The 22,052-nt window shown below is 40.2% G+C and overlaps 2 protein-coding genes across 3 annotated transcripts; both read left to right on the top strand.

Annotated features, from left to right (window-relative positions):
- Positions 1-372: 372 nt before the first annotated feature.
- On the top strand, positions 373-5,768 carry GTF3C6 (general transcription factor IIIC subunit 6). 2 transcript variants are annotated; one of them, XM_029962888.1, is made up of 5 exons: positions 373-452; positions 2,810-2,873; positions 3,349-3,393; positions 3,544-3,654; positions 5,125-5,768. In XM_029962888.1, the coding sequence occupies exons 1-5, from the start codon at positions 384-386 to the stop codon at positions 5,418-5,420; spliced, it is 585 nt and encodes a 194-aa protein (XP_029818748.1). In that variant the 5' UTR covers positions 373-383; the 3' UTR covers positions 5,421-5,768. The 2 variants fall into 2 exon arrangements, with proteins under 2 accessions (XP_029818748.1, XP_017943043.1); XM_018087554.1 differs by having other exon boundaries at positions 3,541-3,654.
- A 2,024-nt stretch (positions 5,769-7,792) lies between these two features.
- RPF2 (ribosome production factor 2 homolog) lies at positions 7,793-20,961 on the top strand. Its single transcript, XM_029962879.1, has 10 exons — positions 7,793-7,887; positions 9,046-9,178; positions 9,934-9,971; positions 10,508-10,547; positions 13,219-13,300; positions 13,393-13,469; positions 14,626-14,725; positions 19,042-19,144; positions 20,096-20,240; positions 20,545-20,961. Exons 1-10 carry the CDS (start codon positions 7,865-7,867, stop codon positions 20,722-20,724), a joined length of 921 nt encoding a protein of 306 aa, XP_029818739.1. The 5' UTR covers positions 7,793-7,864; the 3' UTR covers positions 20,725-20,961.
- Positions 20,962-22,052: the final 1,091 nt, after the last annotated feature.

Below are 22,052 nucleotides of genomic sequence, written 5' to 3'. Positions count from 1 at the left end.
AGGCTTTAGGAAAAAAAATTAGTTTGGAATATGCAACTGGTCATATTGTTATAATTCATAAATCACCATATTGATGGTCATTTTTCAAGGGTGGAGGAAAGAGCTCCATTCCTATCTAGGAAGAAAAGGCCAGGAAATTCATGTGTGAAACGGGTGTCTGATGGATTGCTACATTTCCCTGGGTATTCCAAGAGCTGTCTGTCTCTTGATGAACTGTTGAATAACTTCCATTTGGGGTCTGTTTATTCTGAAGGGCTGGGTCTTTGTATGCTGTTCTGTTTGGTTTGGGTTGTGTTTTGGGGGGCTTTTTTTTTTTTTTTCCCTGAATTCAAATATCTGTTACAGGTGTACATTATAAACTTATTTTGTAGGAGCAGCTGGTTATGGTGGAACTATCAGGAATTATTGATTCAGACTTCTTAGAAAAATGTGAAAACAAATGCAAGATTTTGGTGAGTGATTACAGCACAGTAGGAAAGGGGTAAGTCATTATAGATGTGAACAAGGGACTGACACTGCTTCTAAACTTCTTGACATTAATAACATTTATATCGAATCTTTGATAGAGAATTATGTGCGCTGTACTTGGCTGGATGTTGTGGGCTCTATTTCAGAAACAGCATAAGGTTTTTGAATATACTATTGTGTAAATATAAGGAAACTTTTTCAGAGGTATGTATAAGTTAGTACCAGTATCCACTCCAATTTCAAGCTCTAAGTTATTTTTTAAAAATTGCGTATTTCACATTAAAAATGTGATTTTCATTAAAAAATATATATTGCTAAGCACCCTTCTTCAAATCACTTAAATACATCTGACAGGTAAAGTCAAAATCTTTCTGATTTGCACTGTATTTATAATGTGTTTTTTTGCAGAGACTGCCTGGCAAGTTCAAGTTTTGTAAAGGATAACTGGTTATTAAGCATTTGGTAAACAGTTTTGGATGTTGTTTGCTTCACTATGAGGTTATTATAAGAATCTGGTTTACCTGTCCTTTTCCTTTTGAGTTGTTTAATCACTTTCTCTGTATGGGACAGATGCTATTTGCCCTTCAAACCCTATGTAGACTATGAGAGCTGTCTAGATAGTACTAGTACTATTGATTTGCAAATATTTTCTGAAAGTAGACCTTTATTACAGACAGAAAAGATGGAAGAGAACATCTGAGTGTGCCACTGATCAGAATAGATGTGGGGTGGTAAAGTCAATTTTTAATGTCTCAAATGTAGAAACAATCAAAATTCATAAAAGATCCATCTTTGGATGGATATGCTTTTATAAGCAGATTTACTTCCTGGATCTGCCCTAATTCTCTTGAAATGTATTACACACGTGATTCATTACTGGTGGCTGAAATGGCATATGCTTCAGTAGTGTTAATGGGATTCTTTTAAATGTTGTGCTTTGAGATTCTCTTGTAATTATCCTGTGTGATATGCTGTATTTTATGGAATTTACCATATAGTGCCTCATCTTCAAAACTTTTAGCATCTGCTTATCTTCATGTCCTGAATAATTCTGATGTTCACAAGGTACTTTTCAAAGCCATTTTGCCTTAATTAGTGTAGTCTGTTCAGACATTGGTTTTTATCAATCTATAATCTATAAGTATAAATCATATTAAGAGATAATACATTATATTATCATATATATATATATAAGAGATATATAATGGGATCCTGGCTCATGTATTTGGAAAACCTGTGCTGTAGAGGAAGGGAATGAGCTGATAAAGTACTGCCTTACCCTCCCACTCCTTGTTTAAAAAAATGCAATAACAACACTTTCCAACTCCTTCACGATATAGACACAGAAATCACAGAAGCTTCTGTGACCCAGCAATTGCACTTCTTGTGCTGATGCAATGTTTTATGCTGGATTGGATTTCTTCACCTTGTGTATTTTCCAAAGGCTTTTGAAAGTTTCTAGAACTTGCATTAATTGGAACTTGGAAAATAACATCTTTTTCATGCAAACATATACATTTTTGTTAATTTGAAATGGAGGTTACATTAATTTCCTAGAGGAAATAAACAGTAACTTAAATAAACTGTAACTTAAATAGACCATTGGCTGCAGTTTGATCTAAATTTATTTTAACATGCTAGAGCATTTCCTATGACAGTTCTATACTAAGTTCTGCTATGATTACTAGAAGGGTATTATCTGGTATATTTTTGTATTTAATATAGTTAAAGTGACATGTTTGATGATAGTCTGAAAAAATGTCATTACATTTTATTAACAGTGCACTGATTCTACAGTAAGATTGGCTGAATCCTTTGTAGCAGTTGTTATCACTGCTTAACTAAGCCTCCTACAAAAACAAAGAAAACTCCTTCTCCCCCCATCCCAGATGTTTAACATTGCAGAAGACCTCAGGGTCAATTGTAATGACTAAAACTACTTTTATTACATTTTTTTGAAAACTAATAAATATTAATTTAATTGCATGGTTTTTCGCAAGTCTGCTAGCTTCTGTAAAATCATATCCTCTGCAGAAATCTCTTGTCCACTTCCATAAATCTTGTTTTAAAGATGTACTTCTCTTCATATGAACCTGGCAGTTTGAGAAAGCTTTACAGACTGGAATCCATTCCTTTCTTCTAATAACAAAAGAAACTTTATCTTGCATTTACTTATTTTGTTCTTTTTACCTTATGGTTTGGAGTTTTGGTCCAACTATTTTTACGAGGAATTGATGTAATCTGGATTCTGCTACATCTGTCTTCTCTGATTGTATAGTGAGAAATTTGCCTGGGCTAATAGAGACTTGACAACTGTGCAATTTTGTCCCTCTTTTTGTAGGGAATAGAGACAGAGAAGCCCATTTTACAAGTGGACAGATATGTATTTGCAGGAGAATATGAAGGTAGGAAAAATTATGATGAATACAGTCTCTCCTTTTTCTTGTGACCCAGAGAGCTTTCTTAACATTAGTTAATTATCCTGCAATTGGTCCTATGAGATGCTGAAGTTCTGGGTGGTTGTATAACACCATACAGAGCAGCAGCAGTCTGAGTTCGCTGCTAAATTAACCGCGCATCTATGGTACTTCCTGGGAAGTAGGCCTGGAAGCTGACTCCAGGGTGCACAGCTAGTATGTCAGCAGACAGACATATGGGACATAAAACACCTTAAAGTAAGTGCCTGTTGTCTCCTGTGTAAGCAGGACTGACGTGTTGTACAATCTGTAGTTCTCTCATTTGCCTTACGGTGACAACGGTGGCCTGGAAGAAATGGTCTGGGATCCTCCTGTGATACTCCTGTCTGTTTGGGCCAGTGGGTACAGTATCTGCGGCTGATATAAGTTGGTCTCTAAAACTTTCTCACTTTGATTTATGTAGATACCTTGGGAACCTGTGTGGTTTTTGAAGAAAACACAGAGCACGGTAATTGTGATTTAATGTCTTGTTCATTGTGGTAGCTGGGGAGCTTAAAAATACTTATTTCAGTTGATAGTGGAATTCACTATCAATATAATTACTAACATATAATGATTGGGGTCTGGGTATTGTTTTTTTCTCCTCTCTTCTTAGTAGATGCGGAAGGCAACCAAAAAGTACAGCTGAAATACAAGTGTCACACAGTGAAGAAGTTGAACATGACACGGACCCTTCTGACAGAAAAGAAGGAAGGAGAAGAGAATGTTGGTTAGTGCCTTTATGCATACAGACATGGATGACATGCTTGGGAATGTCAGCCTTTATTAAGCGTTTGATTCAAGAGCATGTAGAAAGTTAAAGGAGGTTTCTTCTTTAGGCAGCAAATATGTATATTTCAATGCAAAAGTACAAAACACACATGGAAAGAGGAGAGAGATACTCCTTCTGACCAGTAGCCTCCAGAAACGGCTACTACGAAATGCCTTGTAAATAGTCCTTCTCCATATTTATCGTAGGCTCCCTTTAGATACTGGGAGGCCACAATTAGGTCACTTAAGCCTTCTCTTTTCTAGGCTGAACAATCCCAATTCTCTCAGCCTTTCCTTGTATGAGAGGTGCTCTATCCCTCTAATCACCTTGGTGGCCTGCCTCTAGACTCGCCCCAACAGGTCGATGTCCTTCCTGATCTGGTATAAATGGGTGTATAAGAAGTGAGGGGACATACACATGAGTAATTTTTTTTTTGCTATCCTTCTGGTATTCAGCAGTTCATCAGTACCCTGACAAAAGTTCTCATTTGGACTACTATCTCTTTAGTCCATAAACGCTCTGTCATTTTTACTTGCTTTTTGAACCTGTTTATACTTTTGACTTCTTCCATTTTTATGACAGTTTTCAAATCACATTTCTGTTTGGAAAAAGTGCAGCTTTACTGTGGGTGTTCCTGATTGTTTGTTTGCTTTTGTGGTTGTTACAAATATGTGATCTGGTGCTTTCAATGAGTGTGTGTTATTTATTTTGTCATCAGAATTAGGAGATAAGTCAGTCCCTACTTGTTTTCCCAGACCAGCCTTATAAACAGCTGTCTCCTTTGAGTAGAATTCTAGTCTCTGTCTTTTGCCGCAATTGTTTTATGATTTTTGTAGTTGTTGGTTACTTGGCTTCCCTTTCCCTGTATAGCTAACTTGACTCACCAATTCTTGTTTCCCTTTTCTAGTTTTACAGTGTGAGTTGAGCAGAACACAGCACTCATGATATGGACATAGCATAGTTTTGTATCATGCTTTTCATTACTTTCATAATAATTTTATCTCCCTCATGACTGCTCTTTAGAGATGTAGCTGGTGACATAAGGAACCTTGCACAATGCCTCCAGTATCTGGATAAGAACCTGTAGCTATATGTCTTGGAGAAGTTGGTTTAGCCTGTGCATGTGTTGTTAATTTATCAACAGTCAAGTTTCTCTTCATTTTAAGATGGTCTTTCTTTACCAAATATCTTCCTGTTATTTGTAGCCTTGTTTACAAGGAAGATGAGTGGTTTAAGCCCCGTGTAAGGCTTGCAACAAAAATTAGTGTTGGTTCAAATTCTTGAAAGACATCCTTTTGTCCTAAGCAGTTCTTTTACTTGTATGTTGGTCAGGCTCAGCCTTAATAACAGTGAACTTAGCTAAGAAAAAACTGCCGTGAACTCTTAACTCCTTTTGTCACTAATACAAGTTTTCCTTCTTTGCATCAGGTGGAGTGGAATGGTTACAGATCAAGGACAGAGATTTTTCCTACAGCAGGCCTAATATGATTTGCAGTTTTATGCGTGAAAAGGATGATTCTGAGGAGTCAGGCCAGGCCCAAGACAAATTGACTGAAGAGTCAGAGGGAGAGGTGAGTGGTGAAGGAAATTCTGACATGAATTGTGATCTGGAGAAGCAGCACACCTTGGAAATAGATGCTTCTATTCCTCTGCCTGAAAGCCCTGCTTCTGGGACAGAGGAATCTCCTTCTGGAAATACTGCCTTAGAGGATGTCCCTTCATGATATCAACTCTGATCTTGTCATGATTTTTTCACGGAATTAACAGGCCAACTTTTACAGGCTACGACATGATTTCCACTTTATTTGAGCAATTAATAATGGAAAAACAGACATTGTGTTCTTGTGCATTGCTTTTGTGTTTGAAATATAGTGGGAAGGGCTGAAGTGTTTTTAAAAAACTGATTTGAAATGTATGTATCTCTACCTCAAACTTGAACAAGGGGAAATGGTTACATAATTAAAAGAAACTCATAACTCAGAAAAATGTTGATGTATTGTACAGTCTGGAACATTTTGTAAAAATTAAAAAACATCATTGTTTAAAATAAAGTCCTGAATTTTTCAAATATAGCTTCCCCTTGTGTGTCATATTCAGCTGCATATGTGTCTGTTCTTGTTTGATTTTTTTTCTTTCAATAACTGCAGTACAAATATGCCTTCTATTGACTGTTTGAATAGCAGATTGCTTAGTTTGGATTTTCTCTAGTGTCCTTTGTCTTCTTGATGGATCTTAGAAATCCTTCATGTGGGAAGGGACTTTAGGAGGTCTCTAATCTAGCTTCTTATATAAAATGGGGTCAACACTGAATTCAGGGCAAGTTGTTCAGGTCTTTTTCCACTCAGGTTTTGAAAAGCCCTGCAACCTTGTCAGCAACTGAAACCTAGGTCTTAAAGAGGCATCTGTCACTCTCCTTCCCCCATTTTCTGTATAACATAATGTATGTTATACAAAAGGAAGCGCGGTCCCCTCCCTTTTTATTTTTCCTCCCAGTAACTTCTTGGCTCTAATATTCTCCTCTGGCACTTTTCCAAAGGTTTTTATACTTAAGATCCTGTACCCATGCATCAGTGGTTCCCAAACTGGTCCATGGAAATGTACTGTGGTGCCTAGCTACTCTGTGGGTTGACACTACATAATGCTACATAATTTATATTGTCACCCACCATTTTATATCACAGTCGAGTGTGTGGTACACTCAGAATAATGTTTTTAAAAGCACAACATTTTTTTAAACAGAAAACATTTTCTTCCTGACCCTTCTATCTTCGTACCTTTGTTTGCCTCCCTCAAAACAGTGTAACTGCAATAGTGAGGAGGGGAACACCTAACTAATTCCAGAATAATTATGGAATAGTTTAATTAGTAATGATCAGAGAAGTTCACTCCCAACATCGTTCACAGCACAGGATCGGTAAAGACAAGTCATCAGAAACACAGCAGTTGCAAACCATCAATCCCACTTCTGCTTTTTCTATGTAGAAGCAACTTGAATCAAAGGGGAAAGGGAGGCAGGGAGAGGAAGGGGAAGAAGAGGGACCATGTTCTGTATGCCTCCAGCCTGGCTATGGATCTTTTACATGGCAGTGTCTGCGCTTGAGGTTTCAGGGAGACCGCTCAGTCGTCTCTCTGGCTTTAACTGCAGCCATGGAAGTTTAAAAGCATCCTTCAGACTTGATTTGTGTGGTGGTGATAGAGGATAATTATAACTGGAATAACAATCTTGGGAATGTTATGAACTGATGAAACACGTGCTCTTGTCTGCTGGGGGGAGCGTTTGTGGAGCTGGGCTGCACTTGCTGACAGCTGAATCTCCTGCAGAGGAGGCTGGGTGGGTGGTAGGTTCAGCATGCTTGCCATGGCCCCTTGAGAACAGAGAGGTGCTTCCAAGAGTTTGTTCTCTGTCACAATGCAACTCCATCTCATGTTTTCTTAACCAATTGCCAAGTCTGTCACTATGTATGCGTGAGCTTTTTTCCTTATGTACAAGGAATATTCTAGCAGAATTGGTTTCTGGCCTTTTTACCAATTTTGTAGAAAAAAAAAAGCCCTGCAAGTTGTTTATTTGAAATGCAGTTAAAAATTGGTGGGCATGGGGGACAGAATCACAGAATATGCTGAGCTGGAAGGGACCCACACGGATCATCCAAGTCCAACTCCCAGCTCCGCACAGGACCATTCCCAAGAGTCACACCATGTGTCTGAGAGTATCATCCAAATGCTCCTTGAACTCCGTCAGACTTGATGCTCTGACCATTTCCCTGGGGAGCCTGTTCCAGTACCCAACCACCCTCTGGGTGAAGAACCTTTCCCTAATACCCAACCGAAACCTCCCCGACACAGCTCCAGGCCATTCCCTTGGGTCCTGTCACTGGTCACCACAGAGTGCCTGCCCCTCCTCTTCCCCTCGTGAGGAAGCTGCAGTGAGGTCTCCCCTCAGTCTCCTCCAGGCTGAACAGACCAAGTGACCTCAGCCGCTCCCCGTATGACTCCCGCTCCAAGCCCTTCTCCACGTGGGACGAGTGACCCCGTGGACTCAGCCGGACGCCGAGGTCCCGCAGCCCTGCCCCGCGCACGCGCATTGCCCGGCCCGGCGCGCTCGCTCCCGGCGGACGTGACGTGACGGACGGCGGTGCCCGCGCGTCCTTCCGCACGTGAGGCGGCGGCGATGGATCCGCTGGACCGCGTCGTGTGAGTGTGCCGGGGGTCTCCTCCCGCCCTGGGCGGCCTCCGAGCTTTGCTGCCTCCCCGGGCTCTGGGAAGCGAGAGCGGGCGGCGGCGGGGCTGTGGGGAGGGTCGCGGAGGGGAAGTCAGCAGAGAGAAAAGCCCTCTGCAAAACATGCGGGAAGGAGGGAAACGGAGCGCTACCGTCTTTTTAGTGATGGCCAGTCAGCCCTTACTCAGTTGGTGGCTTAAAGGAGTCGCGGTGCCCAGCTGGTGTTGAATTTGTGTGTTTGTGTATACCTGAGAGAACTGTCTTCGTCTCTGCTGGAAGTTTCATTGGTGCCAGCGACAGGACGAGGAGCAGTGGCCATAAAGTAAAACACAGGAAGTTTCACCTCAACAAGAAAAAGAAGAACTTCTTTAGATTGAGAGTGGCAGAGCACTGGAACAGGCTGCCCAGGGAGATCGTGGAGTCTCTCTCTCTCTGGAGACATCCAAAACCCACCTGGATGCGTTTCTGTTTTACCTTCTCCAGGTGACCCTGCCTTGGCAGGAAGGTTGGATTAGATGATCTCCAGAGGTCCCTTCCAACCCTAGTTTTTTTGTGGTCCTGTGATACCTGTGTGTTTGGGGGTTTTGTTTGTTTTCAAAAAGAAATTAAAAATAATGTTTCACGGAGAAGATAACCTGGTGGAGAAATGTATTTCTGAAGCCATGTAGTTACGGATTTATATAAGCTGTGTGCCCCTGCGAAGGCTGGTGTATTTCACTTGACTAATGCCCTGCTCTCTGGTTCCTGCCAGCAGATGTGCCAAACTCTTCCCAGAAGCAAGTCTCTGGCTTGGGGAGGGAGCTGGTGTGAGGGGAAGCTTTCAGCCTGTCAGAAGGCTGGGAATCCTGGTATATCTTAACCTCTAAATTAGGAGAAACTGAAAAGTACAAGACTGTAAAATCACCTTTTGTACTTGGGGGGGACAGAAAGGAAGAGGAGTGGCAGTAAAACACATTCATCTGAGACTGGGCTTTTGGCATTGATTGTATTTCTGCTGGTTGGGATTAGTTTGAGTCATTGAAACAAGTTACTTGAACACAGCTTGTTCCAATTCTAGTTTGGTTTCACTGTTTTCTGTGGTGTCAGGTGTTGTTACTAATATTAAGTTATTAACTATTAATTTATTGTTACAGGAAGCCTAAAACTAAGAGAGCAAAAAGATTTCTTGAGAAGAGAGAACCCAAGCTTAACGAAAATACAAAAAATGCTATGCTCATAAGAGGGGGAAATGCAAACTTAACAGTGACTGCAGTGCTTAAAGATATTGTAAGTTGTTGGACATAGTGTGCAGCCTTCCTTTCTCTTTCTTACAATTTGCATATTCTCTGCTGGACTGTCAGTATGTTCATACTCTCCCTGTACCCCAAATCTCAGATTGACCAGTACTCCAAAGGTGTCATTACCTGCTTATTGATGGAGATTATTTTCTTCCAATTTCTTCTTTGCCAGAAATTTTGAGCTTACTCTCTTATTTTTTCCATAATTGTCCAGTATATAAAGTGAAGTTCTGCCAAGTCCCTTTGAAAACAAGAGGATTAGGTACAGAACTGGGACTGTATCACACAGCTAAGTCATATCCCAGAATCCTGTAAACTGCTTGTATGTATTGATATGGAGCTTTTAGCCTCTCCTAAAACTTTAAGTTACCAATTCTATCTCCTAAGTCCATAGCTGAAAAACATAGCTGTTCCTACACTCTTTTCTTACATTGCTTTGTTGTTTTCTTACCATCTTATGCTGCTGTTTGTCCTCATATCCCTAGAAGCAGAGGGATTCCTTTACATGACTTTGATTTCAGCTGCTTCTCAATTTCTACAAATAACTCCTTCAGTTAATTTGAAACCAAGATTGTCACCAACATGAAGGGTGTTACTATCAGCAGGCTTTTTGAGGTGCCTTCTTCTAGACTGATCTGCACAAACAGTTAGTGTTTCATGTGATCATTTAAGTTGTAGGGTTATAGCAAAAACAGTGCTGGGCATGTTTTAGAGATGACACGTGTTTAACTTTGTGTTTTGCAGTATGCTGTGAAGAAGCCTTTTGCTGTCCTGTATAAAAAGTAAGTGATCCCACTTTGATGTCTTTGAGTCCTCTGACAGACAGACAGCTTTTGGTAATTTCAGATCATGAATAAAGATGCTGGCCAGCATGGGGGCTTGAACAATGACAAGGGTCACCTGAGGTGGCTGAGATTGATCATAATTTTGAATAGACTGGAAACAAGCTACACATGATCAGCATTGATGCTGAGCCCTGTTCTGTGGCAGGTGGTATGGAGCAGGATTCAGCTGTAAGTCTTGCTCAAAATGGGAACCCAGTATCTGTATGGCTGTAGTGCAGAGACAATCGTAATTGCTAAATTTAATGTTGAATGAACAGGCAAATGCAACTGTTCATGGAGTGTCACTGGTGGTGATGGTGGTCTGGAAGTCTATTAATATGACCTGTGGTTTGAACTCTAACTGAGCCTCTACTGCTGGAGTTTCAGTAGAATGCAGAACTTTATTATTATTGGAGAACTAAGTAGAAGTGGCTATCTGAGCCTGTTGTCTTTTTTTTTTTTTCTTCTAACTTTTTTTTTCCCTCTCCTCTCAGGAAAAATATTACCAGGCCTTTTGAGGACCAAACATCATTGGTAAGTATAAACAATGTTTTCTCTTACAACATTTTTGAGCAGGCTCATGTACCTCATGTGCCAAAAGATGAACCATCAGGGAAGAAGACTAGCCTGGCTGAACAGAGAGCTTTGGCTGGAACTCAGGGATAAAAAGAGACTGTATCACCTTTGGAAGAAGAGGCAGACAACTCAGGAGTATTACAAGGATGTTGTGAGGGTATGCTGGGAGAAAGTTTGAAAGGCCCAAGCCTAACTAGAATTTAATCTGGTTACTGCCATAAAAGACAATTAAAAATGTTTTTACAAATACATCAACAACAAAGCGAGGGTTAAGGAGAATCTCCATCCTTTACTGGATATAGGAGGAAACATAAAGACAAAGGATGAGGAAGAGGCTGATGTACTTAATGCCTTCTTTGCCTTGGTCTTTTAATAGCAACACCAGTTGCTCTCTGGGTACCCAGACCTCTGAGCTGGAAGACAGGGACAAGGAGCAGAATGAAGCTCCCATAATCCAGGAGGAAATGGTTGGTGACCTGTTACACCACTTAGACATGCACATGTATGGGGCCACATGGGATCCCATCCAAGGTTAATCAGGGGGCTGGTGGAAAAGTTCACCGAGCCCCTTTCAATCATTTAGCAGCAGTCCTGGCTAACTGGGGAGGTCTCAGTTGACTGGTGATTAACCAGTGTGATGCCCATCTACAAGAAGGGCCGGAAGGAGGATCTGGGGAACTACAGGCCTGTCAGCCTGACCTCAGTGCTGGGGAAGGTCACAAACAGAGTGTATTGAGCACTATCACACGGTATGTGCGGAACAACCAGGGGATCAGGCCCAGCCAGCATGGGTTTGTGAAAGCAGGTCCTGCTTGACCAACCTGATTTCCTTCTATGAGAGGGTGACCTGCTTAGTGGATGAGGGAAAGGTAGTGGATGTTGTCTACCTGGACAATAATAAAGCCATTGACACTGTGTCCCACAGGATTCTCCTAGAGAAACTGGCTGCTCGTGGCTTGGACAGGTGCACTGTTCACTGGGTAAAAACCTGGCTGGTTGGCTGGGCCCAGAGGATCGTGGTGAATGGTGCCACATGCAGCTGGTGGCTGGTCACCAGCGGGGTTCCCCAGGGCTCAGTATTGGGGCCAGTCCTGTTCTGTGTCTTTATTGATGATTTGGACGAGGGGATGGAGTGCATCCTCAGTCAGTTTGAAGACGACACCAAGTTGGGTGGGAGTGTTGAGCTGCTTGAGACTTGGCAGGGTCTACAGAGGAATCTGGCATGGCTGGATTGATGGGCTGGTGCCAATTGTATGAGGTTCAACAAGGTGAAGGGCAGAGTCCTGCACTTGGCTCACAACAACCCCATGCAGGGTTACAAGCTGGGGCAAAAGTAGCTGGAAAGCTGCCAAGCAGAAAATCAGAGCCTAGAAAGGTATAGAAAGTCAAATAAAGTTAGTTTGTGGGGTTTTTTTCACTTGGTTACAAGCATTTTTTTAAAAGGGCAACTTTGCAATGTATGTGTTGTTGCAGTATATGCAGGACACATATGAGGCGTTTGAGGTTTTTGCATCTCTTTAATATACAGCTATTAGAGAATGTATAGATATCAACACACAGTAATTAACAGAGCTGTATGAGCACATGTTTCAAGGGTAGTCCCCTCTGGTCTGTTCTTGGCCTGTCCAGAGTCAGCATTTTTCAGGGACCTGGTGACAAAACTCTGTGCTGAGCTGTGTGATTTGTACATGTAATAAATCCATCCTCTCCAGGTGTCTCTCGACCTCCCAGAGGGACAGAGCTGCTGTGTCCTCTCTGAGCCAATGCTGTTGCAGGAGTGGGAGGAGTTGAAGTGTCCTTTTGTGCTTCACAACTGCTAGGTGCAGGTATATGCTTCTGGGGAGTACTGGATAAATAGTGTATGTGTGTGTATCACAGAACCATTGATACACAAAATGAGGAGCTGCCCTGAGAAGCAACAGTGTATAAAAAGACTTTGTAGCTGGACATCCTCAAAAAGAACTACTGTAATGTTGGCTCTGGACATAATATCATAATAGGTTCTCTATCTACTCCACCTGGAAAAAAAATCTTCTCTATGATAGTCACTTCTGGCTTGGCTTTAAGTAGCATCTTAATCTTAAATAATTGATAGGAAGTTGCTCTGTAGTAGGACTCTTGTGGTGAGTGTGAGAAGATTAGATATTTAAAGATATTCATAGACTTGCTGTTGAGGAAATTAACTGATTGTTCAGAAGCTGTTAGGCAAAGCTAATAGGCTACGTAAAGTTTAGCTGGGGAACTAAAATGAGGCATTACTACTGCACCCAGCCTGCAAATACTTACTCTTCAGGCAGAGAGAAGTGGATGAAAGTAAATAAGTGTAAAAGTAAATAATGAGAAATTATGAAAAATGGTGTTACAGATAAAATGACAAGAAAAAAATTGCCTGGGTTGACCTTTAAGATGCAGTGGAAAAAAAAAAAGAAAGAAATTATTTGAACCTTGAATCCAGCTGCCAATTTTAACTTAAGTGGACCTAGACATACTCAAAACTCTTCTGGTAAGTGCAGTAGCTCTTCTCATTAAGCAGCTCCTAAACTCACAGGTTTGTGATCTATACCTTTGCAGAATATTTTAAACCCTACAATTTATAACTCATGGGTTTTGTTCTTTTCCTCAATTGCAGGAATTTTTTTCCAAGAAATCAGATTGTTCTCTGTTTCTGTTTGGCTGTCATAACAAGAAGCGACCTAACAACCTGATAATAGGTAATATGTCTCACTTCGTTTTTTATTGGGATGACAGGTGTAGTTTTCAGTGAATATTTAAATAGCTAGATTTTCTTTTTTTACTCTCACAGGTCGCATGTTTGACTATCATGTCCTGGACATGATTGAGCTAGGCGTGGAGAAGTTTGTATCCCTAAAAGATGTCAAGGTAAGGAATCACTAATCTAGTATTTCAGTGACACCTACTGGTGGATTTTTGGTGCATTTTTTTTTGTTTAAAAAAGTGTTTCGTGCAGTATGTGAGGATTGGTAATTTGTGTACTCCAAAACGTTAATTTTATGCTCTGCTTTTTAATTTATTTTGGTTGTTTTAAGCAAGCTTGCAACTTTCTTTGCAAATTCTGTTTTAGTCTTGGTTTATTTCTAATATTTTCCTTTTAATTAAAGAGCTACATTTACAAAATTGTCAGATTCTACCCATGGTTCCTATATAAACTGGTGCAATCTTTGAAAACTGAAATCCTTGTTCACAAATTATAACCAAAGAGAATCACTCTGCTGACTGAGATAATTCCAGAGCTTTCTTTAGCTTTTAGTAGCACATAAATGCCATTTTTCAGGGAACTATACTTAATTCAGATGAGCAGCTAACATCTTTATTATTTAAACACAGAGAAAATTCACATTTTTGGCTATGGTAGGCTCATTTTGACAAGACTAAAACTTATTTTGTATGTGTGTACTTCTGTATCAAGCAGTTCATGCACTGGAAAAATAAGTAATTTTTACGGTACTTATTACAGTGTATAAATTGGTAGAGCAGTTCAGAAGGATAGTGAAGAAATTATGATTTATAAATGTGAATCCTTCCCTTGAAGTCAGATTGTAGTGTGTCTTCATAACACTGTTTATAACAGGGAAGTTACACTTAAATAAATGTACCTGTTTTCCAGAATTAAAATTATGTGATTGACTAAACTGTTCTTTTAGCCTTTTTCATGTACTCTCCAATGTCAGAAGTAGAATAAACTTGTTTGCCTCTAATTTTAGTTTTCTTGTTATTAACTGCAGTCAAATTCACTCTTTTTTTTTCCACTGGAAGCTGTTATCTTATGCATTTTATAGTAAAGAAGCCCTCTTTCTTTGATCCAGAACAAAGAATAATACAATTCACCCTTTTAAAAACAAAGTCCCTCCATACATTTGCAGCATTGTTCAGTGAAAAAAAAAGTGTCTATTCTGTCTGCAGTGATCATAGGTCACCACAGTGTTTCATTCAGTGTTGAATGGCTAACCACCTCAGTCAATAATATGTTCCTTAACACGGTCTGAATTTTTGTTGTTTTAAAATTCTTATTCCACAGAACAGCAAATGTCCCGAAGGAACAAAACCTATGTTGATATTTGCTGGCGACGTGTTTGATGTAAATGAAGAATACAGAAGACTGAAGAGCCTTCTTATTGGTCATTATTGATTATTTAAACAGTAGGATTGCATAAATCTGTAGTAATGGGATCTGTTGGGAAATGCTGGTTTGTCAAAAAATGTTTGCTTACGTTCAGCACAGAAAGAAAACAAGAGTAGGCACTTGTAACTTTCATGTCACACTCAATTAAAGTTTCACCTCTTAGAGGGGAAAAAAAAGATGAGCCTAAAAGACTCTGAAATTGAAACTTTGGATTCGTAAAGTTCATTACTTTGATTATGGGAAAACTCTCATTTTTCAAAATGTCTTGACCTTGTAATTGTACTGAATTGTCACTTTTCTAACCAAATAATATTTTTGAAGTATCTAAATTGAAAGCAGTGGATTAAGTTCAGAAAGTACGATATTTTTGCTTACAGAAAAGTCAGATCGGTATATTTGAGCTTCTGTTTTGTAAATGAAAGCATTTTCTGTTGGAAATTCCACCAATTCTAACAAATGTGCCATTGATTAGAGTACTTGGAAAGAACATGTGCAGTAAAAGTCAGCTGCAGATAATAGCTGTGGCCTAACTTCAAGGCAGGCCTGGAGCTTAGGAAACAAACTGGCGTTTCTTACTATCTCAAGGTTGGAGGCTCTGGAAGATAAAGCACAGTGTAGCTCAGTCAGACATAGAGGTCATAGGGTACTGTGTCTCTTGACACTTAATGCATCTTACTTGGTAGAACTAGACCTAATAAGTAGGGTGGTGTGTTTTTTCTTTTTAATAGGTTTCCTAAAAGTAGATTACTTATTTTTTTAAGCTCTGATAAAATACTGAAACTGGCCCAATAACAGTCTTGTTCTTTCAGTTCCATTCATGGGTTTCTAGGCAAACAGGTAAATAATTGTTCTTTAGAAACAGACCTTAAAAATGAGAATTTTTTTTCCTTAGTATTATAATTCCTTAAAGCAAGGTGTCTCATCTGGAATGAGACTGAAAGGGAGCAGGAGAGGAGGAAATTTTCATCCTCTCCATACAGCTGACTGGTTCTTGGGGATGGGTGAAAGGCTAGTGATTGAGCTTATAAGTCTGTGAAATTGGGTGAATACTGAATACAAAGATAAGTGAGTTTTAATACTGCATGTTTATGTTGTTGTAAATGAGTATTTATACTGCAGGAAGCAGGTGCATTTATTTCTGAAGTGTATTTTGTTCAGGCAATCTCACAGAATCACAGAATCAGCTAGGCTGGAAAAGACCTCTGAGATCACCAAGTCCAGCCTATGACCAAACAGCACCTTGTCAACTAGACCCTGGCACTAAGTGCCACATGCAGTGTTTTCTTTAACACCTTCAGGGACAGTGACTCCACCACCTCCCTGGGCACCCCATGATCAAACAGCTTCAATGGGACACATGCATAGCAAGATAGTTACCCAATAACTAAGTAATTTGTCCTGTCCTTTTTCTTTGTTCATCTGTCCTTTCTCCTCTCCTATTTATTTGCTGTTAATGACTCTGCAGTCAAATGTACTCTACACCCAATCATTCTTCTTGAGTATATGCCAAAGTACTCAAGGTCTTAATTGTTCTGCTGACTTTTGTGAAATACCTGGATGCAAAGCAATAGACAAAGGACAAGGTTAAGGAGAGTAAAGGCTTGAAGGTATTACTAATCAATTAAAATCATTTGGGTAATAATTTGACCTGCCTCAAAACTGGCCTTAACTGATAGGGAAGAACTGATTCATTCTGTTTCTGCAAAAGATGGTGCCTTTAACCTGCCACTCGATTGCTAAGAAAGATAGAAAAATGTCTTTGTAACAACAGCAGCAAATATTTTGTTGCTGTACCAGTGTTGTTGGGATCCCAGAGGGAATATTAGATAGCTAGCAGCTTCTTGTTGCCAAAGCACTGTGATGCCAGTGATGCTGGTGAACAACCAAGCTTTCATTGGCTTTTGTGATACCAAAGGGGCTAATGCATATTTGGAATATCATCTTAGCAGCAGTTTCTTTGTAAAAATAAAGGCAAGGGTGATTTATTGTCTTCATGGTAACCAAAACCTATAGTCTGGTTAAACTGTGAAGTGGAAGAATTTATTTAGGAGAAATAAATGACAGCTGCATTTTCCTTAGAGACCTGGAAGACAAAGACATCCCATTCTTTCTCTTTTGGTTTTCATTGCCCTCTGATGTGGTAGTGTAGGAGTTAATTTACAGTATAAGTCTTTGGAATGCAGTTCATGAAATTCTAATAACTTTTTATATAAAATGTTTTAACTCTTACAACACTACCTGCTTGCCAGTTCTGTTATCACACACCCATTTTATCCTACAAATGGCTAGGCACTATAGGGCTTGCTTATATACTTTCTAAAACATTGGTTTGCAGGAGACCTCTGCAATTTTAGATTGACTGTGACCTTGTTCTGCATACAGCCTTCCTCACGCAGACTTTTTTTGAGTGTTTCAAAAGATTTGTGGGCTCCTTCTGGCCAATAAAGGGCATGGCTAGGAAATGTCTGGGATAGAGTTTAACTGCCTTAATGCTAACTATAGCTACATAGAATACAGTGTTACAAATTGATATAGAAAAAACTGCATAGACTTATGTTCCAAAATAATTTAGAAATTTAATCTGGAAATGGAAAGGTCCTGTGAAGCTCTCTGCAGGAAAGAGTAAATTAGAAGTTCTAGAAACATGTTTGAGGACAAGGGGGAGAGAACTAGGAATGGAAAGAAGGGAGAAAGCAAGTCTGTAATCCAACCAAAGCCAGAGTTGTAAATTAGGAGTACATTAAAAAAAACTTCAACTCTCTGGGTATACTGAAGTGTAAGGTTTCTGCAGCTCTTCAGTGTTGCCAGGAAACAGAAATTCCTGACCACCTGCGTTTATTGGAAGAGATCGTCCTGTGGGTAAAAGGATGTATGATGCCACAGGAAAATATGAAGGGGAGGTGTTGCCAATTAAACCACTGTGAATGTAAACTGCAGAGAACTAGTAGAAGGGAAAAAAATATGCCACAAGCAAACAAAGTGTTTTATTTGCAACTTTTCCTCTAACTACAAGCTCGACTCAAAAGAAGAGGAAAGAGAGTATTTAATTGACAAGGAAATTTCCTGGCCTGACTCCAGCTGGTATTTGCCAGCAAGACTTTGTTTTGGATGTCACTCCAGTGCTGATTCTCTTGAAAAAAGGTAGTGGAGGAAAGGACAACTAGCCAAGGGATCTGAAAATGGGACAGAGCAGGAAAGACTGATGGGTTTTGCATCTGTTAGCGGTTCTCCTATGTTTCAGCATTGCCCTGTTGTGTTTATTAGCACACCTTGTTCCCGTGGTCAAGGTCACATTCTTTCTCCACCCGCTGCATATGTTGGACAGATTGCTGTGCTCCTTGCAAGCTCTCTGATTGCACAGTATATTTTCATAGCTTGATATAAGAACCTCGCTACAGGCAGCTTATTATTTAATCTTGTGTTTCAGTGTTCTCTTTGCAGACTAAGCAAGTATTTCAAGTGCCTTAATTTTATAGATGTGTTGCTTATTAAATAGAGAAAACATTAGATTTAATGACTAATATTGTTCTACCCAGAGGACAAAAGTGCCTTGTTGTGAGGGATGTATGAAAGAAATTATACATCTAAACGTTTTTCCCAAGTCAGAGAGAGAGAGTGTAGGTAAGAGTAAACAAGATACAGTTTCAATCTATTGTGTAATGGTTTTGATCCCTCTTTCTGTTCTTCCAAATCTGGCTATGATTAAGAACCAAGTATCAGGTTTGAATGATGTCTTTAAACAGCTAATGGCTTCTTTGTACTGATCTGTACAAAGATCTGATTATTAGCTAACTATTAACTAACCTAAACACAAGATAATTTTTTTTCCTTACTTTAGAGCTGAATATTTAAAAGAATAGACAATGCAATTATTCCAATTAGTTTAATAATGTGAAGTCACTGCTCTGGAAGTACCTTTGCTCTTTTCCATGTACTTACTTTTAGATAGCGTATATTGCTACCACATTATCTCTGGGAAGTCACTGTGTTCCTGTCAGGATTTCTACACACGTTTGGATTCACCAGTGCACACTAACACATGCACTGAACTTTCTCTCTTGTGTTTTGGCCAGACTGCAGTTTTAAGTAGTGGCTATTTTGTGAAATTCCCACTGAACATCCAGCTTTTCTAGGCCATCCCTTGTATAGTCTTGCTTAGTTAGTTAGATGCAGGAAAAATATCCTTATAAGAATGGAGTTCCCATCAGTGATGTGGATCTCTTTTGAGATAAACCAGTTTGTTATAGCCATCTGTTGGTTTTATTTTCAGCCCAGAAACCTGGCACTTACTCTTTTTAAATACTCTTTCAGATTTCTTCAGAGGTCCTACTGTGCCCAGTATTCGTCTGGCTGGTTTAGAGTACGTTCTGCATTTCACAGCTGTAGATGGCAAAATTTACATGCGAAGCTATAAGTGAGTATGTGTTTTATTTATTTGGGTTTTGGTACACTTGTCAGCTTTTCCCCAAATTTAACCCACAGTTGTGTAATTGAACTGGCTTGAGCTGCATTTAAAACATGCAGTGTGTAGAAGTGCTCCAGCGTAACACAGAGTAACTTGTACTGCAGAAGGAAAACACTTGGGCCCTAAATCTGCTGGTTCCTTCCTTGTTGAGCTCCTCCTTCTAGCTTGGATTAGTAAGGTGATGTGAATTAACTTGGTGAATTCTGAGTACTGTGTAAGACTTCCTAGACTTAGCCTGTTCTCAAGTTGATTTCTCAGACTCTCCTCACTTAGGTGTTTGCTGGAGAGCGACAGGTGGTAGGCTGCAGCCAGAGATACACAAGGAAAAACAGAAAAAGGCAGGACATGACAATCTTTCTTGCTGCATTGGTGTTCACCCTCAGGTTCATGACCTGCCTTAGGAGGCTGTGAACATTCATAGCTTGTGTTCCATGTGATTTTGATTTCTTTTATTACAAGATCACTTTAATCAGTCTCATTCTAAAAACAAAAAAACAAAACACTTCCTCAGATACTGCTCAGGTTATTTTACTGTAAATGATAATAAATATTTTTCATGTCTGTTAATACCAAGGGTGCTGTTTTGAATTTGAGGAGTAATATGGCTTTCAGGGTACTGGGACTGAGTTTTAACAGTAATACTGATTATACTGGTCTCATAAAAAAAAAACCAGACAAACAAACAACATTAGCCAGGTATTTTTTGGGTGTGTTGAAATAATAATGGGACAGATTTTGTATTTTATGAATTGTTATTGACAGATGTCTTTCTTGATAATAGAGTTAGTGATAGCAGTTGATTTCTGTTTTGAACTGCAAGATTGAACCTGCCCTTCAGGAAGATGGATAATTCTTTATCACTTGGGACAATATTTATTTTGGTTGTTTTTCCCCTTCTAGAGTGCTTCTGAAGAAATCTGGCTGTAAAATACCTAGAATTGAACTGGAAGAGATGGGACCTTCATTAGATCTGGTTATGAGGAGGACACATTTAGCTTCAGATGACCTTTATAAGCTATCTTTAAAACAACCAAAAGCCCTGAAGGTACGTACCTTCAAAAGTGCATTACTTTCAGCTCTATCTGTAAAGAAGAAAAAAAGCTGAAGTATTACTTATTGTATGTTTGACTAAAGCTGACTTTTATCTAGACCAGCTGAGATTTCTAGGGCCACAGCACTTCTGTGGTGATCAGCTGGCATCCAAACTCTCCTCTGGAAGCACTTAGAACATACAGCACAAATCTTCATCTCTAAACTCTAGACAACGTGCCCTTGCTTTTGGGCACTTGACTCTCGCCAGAGCTCCTGGGACTCTACTCAGAAATAGTAACATTGTTCTTTCCTTACAGCCTAAGAAGAAGAAGAATATCTCCCATGATGTGTTTGGTACAACTTATGGTCGAATCCACATGCAGAAGCAAGATCTTAGTAAACTGCAGACGCGGAAAATGAAAGGGTTAAAAAAGAGGCCAGCAGAGAAGTTGGCTGAAGATGGCGGGGCTACTCCCAAAAAGTCAAAATCAGCTTGATAGCCTGGAACAGCTTTGAAAACTCACTGTACCTTCAAATTTAGTATATATATATATGTATATGTAGTAATATAGGTTGTCAGACATAAAAGATTTAGCTGCTGTTAGCTTTAGTTTTATAAAAAACACCTTTTGAATCATTTGTCATTTTAAAGGCAACATTGGGGTATTCAGCTTTAACATGGAACTTGGTTATTTAAAATAAAAAATGTGATATGACTTCCTTAGTTTTCCAAAGCTGAGTATTTGTTCTCTTGGTATTAACAACTGTATGCTAGTCAAGCAGGTGACTCATTTCCCGAACAGTTTTCATAGAATGGTTTGGTTTGGAAGGGACCTTAAAGACCATCTAGTTGCAACCCCCCTGCCCTGGGCAGGGACACCTTCCACTAGACCAGGCTACTCAAGGCCCCATCCAACCTGGCCTTGAACACTTCTGAGGATGGGGCATCCCCAAGTTCTCGTGGGCAACCTGTTCCAGTGCCTCACCACCCTCAGAGTGAAGAATTTCTTTCTAATACTAATCTAAACCTACTCTCAGTTTAAAGCCATTCCCGCTTGTCCTGTCACCACATGCTCTTATAAGAAGTCCCTTTCCAGCTCTCTTGCAGGCTGCCATTAGTACTGGAAGGTGTTATAAGGTCTCCCTGGAGCCTTCTCCAGACTGAACAGCCTCAACTCTCTCAGCCTGTTGCCGTAGGAGAGATGCTCCAGCCCCCTGATCATCTTTGTGGCCCTCCTCTGGGCTTGCTTCAATAGGTTCACACGCTTGTTATGTTGGGGACTCCAGAGCTGGATGCAGTACTCCAGGTATGATCTCAGGAGCATGGAATAGAGGTGCAGAATCTCCTCCCTCAACCTGCTGGTCCCACTGCTTTTGATGCAGCCCAGGGTATGGTTGTGCTTCTGGGCTGTGAGCACACATTGCTGACTCATGTTGAGCTTCTTGTCCACCAACACCCCCAAGTTCTTCTCAATCCATTCATCTGTCAGCCTGTATTTGTGCTTGGGATTGCTCCAACCCAGGTGCAGGACCTTGCACTTGGCCTTGTTGAACTTCATGAGGTTTGCACAGTCCCACCTCTCCAGCCTGTCCAGGTCCCTCTGGATGGCATCCCTTCCCTCTAGCGTGTCAACCTCACCACACAGCTTGGTGTCATTGGCAGACTTGCTGAGGGTGCACTGTCCATGTTGCTGACAAAGATGTTAAACAGCACCAGCCCCACTACTGACCCCTGAGGGGCATCTTCACTTGGGACACCATCCCCTCCTTGTTGAGAACAAGGTCCATCATAGCACCTCTCCTTGTTGGCTGCTCTATCACTTGG

Source organism: Manacus vitellinus, unplaced genomic scaffold (assembly GCF_001715985.3).
Source record: "Manacus vitellinus isolate BGI_N305 unplaced genomic scaffold, ASM171598v3 scaffold_4_pilon, whole genome shotgun sequence".
Classification (NCBI taxonomy): domain Eukaryota; kingdom Metazoa; phylum Chordata; class Aves; order Passeriformes; family Pipridae; genus Manacus; species Manacus vitellinus.
This window is presented reverse-complemented; position numbering and strand designations above follow the sequence as displayed.